This window comes from Frankliniella occidentalis, unplaced genomic scaffold (genome assembly GCF_000697945.3).
Source record: "Frankliniella occidentalis isolate FOCC.00 unplaced genomic scaffold, Focc_3.1 Scaffold633, whole genome shotgun sequence".
Lineage (NCBI taxonomy): Eukaryota > Metazoa > Arthropoda > Insecta > Thysanoptera > Thripidae > Frankliniella > Frankliniella occidentalis.
Genome location: NW_026267748.1, coordinates 19,180 through 23,721, shown reverse-complemented (window position 1 = coordinate 23,721; position 4,542 = coordinate 19,180). Strand labels below are relative to the sequence as shown.

Here is a 4,542-nt window from a genome sequence, read left to right as displayed (position 1 = left end):
TACCTTTCCGATGGTATACTTGAGTGACTCCAGGGCGAGGAGTCACTAAAGTAAACAATTACCCCATATAGAGAGTGAGGAGGGGGAGCGGACTTTGCCCTCTGGTAGAGACTTTAGTGGTCTGTCTAACATATTCCTTTACATTTTGAGTGTACGTTTTGGAGTGCTCTTCTTCCTCACGACTACAGGTAGTATACACAGCAGCGCAAAAGTAGGTGCGACTGGATCTGGCTTTGATGCGACCGGATCTGGCTTTGATGCGACTGAAGAGACTCACTTGAAGGTCGGCGACGCCTCTGCCACCTCCAGACAGGTGACGGTGTGCCGCTGCCCAGGTGACTGCTCCAGGTGAGCGACCAGCGTCAAGTGGTTGCGCGGCCCGAGCAGCCGACCCAACAGCAAGGCGGGCCCTGGCTGAGTGGCATGTGCCCACACCGGACCTGCGGGAAACAGCGGTTAGGTTTCGTATTTGGTTCTCACCGTGCAAAACCCTACAACCCTACTCGATATGGAAGACCGAGGGGCCACTCTACAAGTGGGTGTACAACGAGTATCGCTAGTATTTGCGAGTGTCCGCGGGTAGTATTCGAGGGTACTGGCGAGTAAACGTGAGTTTAGGCGAGTATCCGCGAGTATTTCTCGATTTTTCCGTGAGTTGTCACGAGTATCCGCGAGTTTCTTGCAAGTATTTTTTCTAGTGTAAAACGAGTTTTTTAGTGAGGGACCCCTCGTGGAAGACACAATTAATAAGAAAGAAAAGAGGCAAAAGCAATTTACATTTTTGAACGGCTAACACCTGAAAAGTACTGTAATAAACAACTTTTAAAAACTATACAACCACATGACCGAATAGGGTATTTCGGGCAAGCGAAGCAGCGGACAAGGAACGATCGAGCGGCTGCTGGATCAGAGATGAGAAACGGTCCTGGTTGGTCCCACTTTCCGGGCCCGCACTAAGGTTCGCCCGTTCGGATTCCTTTCCAGAAAAATGAGAAAAAATCCGCTTTTTTTTTTGGAAAAAAATCTTAGGGGTCGGAAAAATTGGAAAACTCGATTTAGCCTATCCGAACCTTTTCAGTGAAAAACACACGTAAAATCTCCCCCTGCGCAATGACGGACGAAGAATTAGATTTGTTTCGGACGTTTTGCGCCATAAAAAGGTGTCTAGGCCCTAATAATTTGACTCTAATATTTGATCGTTCTCTTCAGCTTGTCGGAATTCGTTTTGTTCTGACGCTCATCAGTGTAATTCGTACTACAACTACAACTAAATTTATGACTTGGGATTTTTTAGGATTTATGACTCTTATGGCTTTTTTGCGTACTACGTATTCCAAAACACAAATGCAGCATTTCCAGCTGAGTACACCCACACTGCAAAACATTATGACAGGAAAAATTACAGCATCGACCGCTAATTATTTTCCAGGAACGTCTGTTATTCGAATAACAGCATCGCTGTAGTTTAAATGGTTAAAATCTGGTACAGGGAGCAATTTACAGGACCATTGTACAGGCAACACCGGACAAAACTGTCTACAGTGGAGCCGTATTCGTACACTGTACCGTGTAAAACCTGGGCTTTCCGGTGCTACAGCAACACTGTACTCCGCGCTCTGTACCCTAGGTGCAGTGACTAAGAGCGGCATCAACAGTAACGCTGTAGATCGTTCCGTATCAGACTCTAATTTTTTGCAGTGCAGACTACAGTCAGTGGCCCTATGGGTCGTCAAATGATGTGTTTACCTACAGATAGAACTTTAATTGGTACCTTATGAAGGAACGGAAGGCCGATTCAAAAGTGTCCGAAATTGGGGCCTTTTCGTATTTTGTCCACAGAAACCAAACGACGGTCCGCGTCACCAATTCGAAAAATGGAGTATGCTCAGAAATAGTGCTAGTATACTATATCCAAAAACTAGACTCCTATCTTACACGGCACGTCAGTGCTGACCAGGAAAAGTTGAACAAAGATTTTTGTCGCACATATTTCACGAGCGGTTTTTTAACTTTAAGCGCGTGCCGTTCAATAGGGAGAAGTCGGATTGGGACCGCACCAGTCGTATGTTAAAGAGGACTTTTTCACCTTTCATTTGACCTCCCGAAAGTTGAAATTGGTGAAAAACTATCGGATTTACGGTCGCCTAAAGCCAAAGACTCAATTTTGTCCGAAATTAGGGCTCATGTCCGAAATATAGGCCACTGACTGTAATGATTTCTTGCTTCAAGTACATTTTGTACTGACACAAGATTAATTTGTCCTCGACTCAAGAAGATTTTTCCTTTGGAGTAAGAACATTTTCTTCATCGGAAAGTAATTTTATCTTGCGCCAAGAAAAAATTAATCTTGTGTCACTTTTAGGAGTGCAAAATGCACTTGAAACAAGAAATGATTTTTCTGGGTGTATTCAAGTACTTCTATACCACCTATGTCTTATCTAAAGCTTGTTTATGTACAAGAACCATTGTTTTCCAATTTTTCCGAAAAGAATCGGAAAAACATCCGATTTTTTTTCCACCGATTTTCTTTTCCCGGAAAACTACGAACCCTAGCCCGCACTGATGCGAGCCGGTCCCGGGCCCCGGTCCCGGCCACTGTGAAAAATTTCCTCGTTAAGTTGCGACATTTCTTGTCATTTGCAATTACAAAATAATGGTGTAAATTTACAGCGGCCCATTTTTGCTGCTCGATTAATTCCAAGTCGATAGGAAGTGATTGTAATTTTACAACTTCAAGTTGTAATTTTACGAGGAGCAAAAATGGGCCGCCGTAAATTTACTAGTCGATAGGTATTTTACAGATTCACATCATGGAACGGACCACGACGCGACGACCGATTGGGAGCGTTCATCTCTGTGCTGAATTCATTTCAGCCTACAAACTGCCGAAACACCATATTTGATGTCAACGACGGGTCTACAACTCGTATAATCAAAAGTACACGACCATATAATCACTTATAATCACCTATAATCACGTATAACCCTTAATCTTTTATTATCTTTATCTATAATCATTCTATAATCTTATAATTTCTTATATAATCTTTTGTATAATCAGTGACATTTTTCTCCGAAATAACTTCAAAAAGTCAAAATATCACTAGTAAATGACAAATGAGAACTACCTGGGGAGCTGGAAGCGATGCTGTCGACAAGTCTGACAAGTCTGAGTTTATGAGACTTGTTTTTACCCTATTCACCCAAAAATTTCGAATCTGGTAACTAATTTTGGGTTTTGACTCGGAAATAAAGGGTATTCATGAAGTAAACCCAAGACAAGATGCGTTCCGGGGGCCCAACGTGAACCTAACAAAGGGTACACGGGGAATACCCGGGGGAATATCTGGGGGATACCAGGAGGGTACCCGAAGGATACCCGGGGAACATTTGGGGTATGTCTGGGTGACATCTAGGAAGGCCGTTACATTTCCGGGGAATAACCGATCGCGGTGGCTACTTGCGACACAGTGACGGAGACCAGGTTGAGCAGGCACCCATGGACCCATGGTGGCTCCAGACCCAGGCCCATATAGAAATAAGCAGTCCGGTAAAGCTGAAATGCAGAAGAATGCAGGGAATAAGAAAGCGGAAATCACATGCTAAAGCATAGCGATTTCCGTGTTCTTTTTCCTCGCGTTCTTGTGCAGTTCATCTTTATTACGAAAAGCCGTATGGCCTCTTTGAACGACCCTTAGGTGGGGGGGTGGGAGAGTAAAACATCCTTGAGCGCTCTGAGGAATCAGTCGACAGATCGAGCGGTATGCTCCTTTTTCCAACGGTATAGGTCTGAAAAATCACCCCAAAAATGGAGTTGCGGGGTTTCGCTGGCGCCTAAGAACTCTTCGTGGTTTCGCCGGCGCCGGAGCGCCGCGCGTGCTTTCACTGGAAACGCAAGTGTGTGAATGTTACACACTTGCAGGTGTGTGAATATCCATTCGTTCACTTACGGGGGTAAACGAAACGTGTGAATTTTGTAGAAAAGATTCACACGTTTACCCTCCTAAGTGTACGAATGGATATTCACACACCTACAAGTGTGCGACATTCACACACTTTCGTTTCTAGTGTTGCAATACAGCATTCCGGTAAAGCTGAAATGCAGAAGAATGCGAGGAACATGAAAATGGAAGTCACCATGTTAAAGCATAGCGATTTCCGTTTTCTTCTTTCCTGCATTCTTCTGCACTTCAGCTTTACTGGAATGCTTTACAGGGACTAGCGATATATCAGACACAAACCTAGACATAACAGAAGTGCGTTGAGAAGGAACGCTGCGCACATGTCGGCTGTAGTGGAGCGAATGAAAGCTATTCCCGAGGGGCACTCTGGCCTCTGGTCGGTTGCGGTTTATCGCGAGGTTGCGTCATCAGCTTCTCAGAAGCATTCCATATACACACGAATGACATTTGACCTTCCTTCCAAGGGGAATACATCTGCTCCCAATGTTCTAGGCAACAATTTTTTACAAAATCTCATTCAACATTGTGTTAGGTTTTATAAAAACGTATAGGAACCTCTGTATAAAGTTTTACCAAATAT

At 44.2% G+C, this 4,542-nt stretch overlaps 1 protein-coding gene across 1 annotated transcript in view; it reads right to left on the bottom strand.

Moving 5' to 3' along the window:
* The window catches only part of LOC113215493 (uncharacterized), a 17,825-nt gene extending 13,467 nt beyond the window's left edge, over positions 1-4,358 (bottom strand). The window contains exons 1-2 of the mRNA XM_026435122.2: positions 4,242-4,358; positions 278-440 (exon numbers count right to left, since the gene is read on the bottom strand). Of these exons, the coding sequence (XP_026290907.2) occupies positions 278-440; positions 4,242-4,284 (206 nt within the window). The 5' untranslated portion in view covers positions 4,285-4,358. The remainder of the gene's footprint in view (positions 1-277; positions 441-4,241) is intronic.
* Between the last annotated feature and the right edge of the window lie 184 nt (positions 4,359-4,542).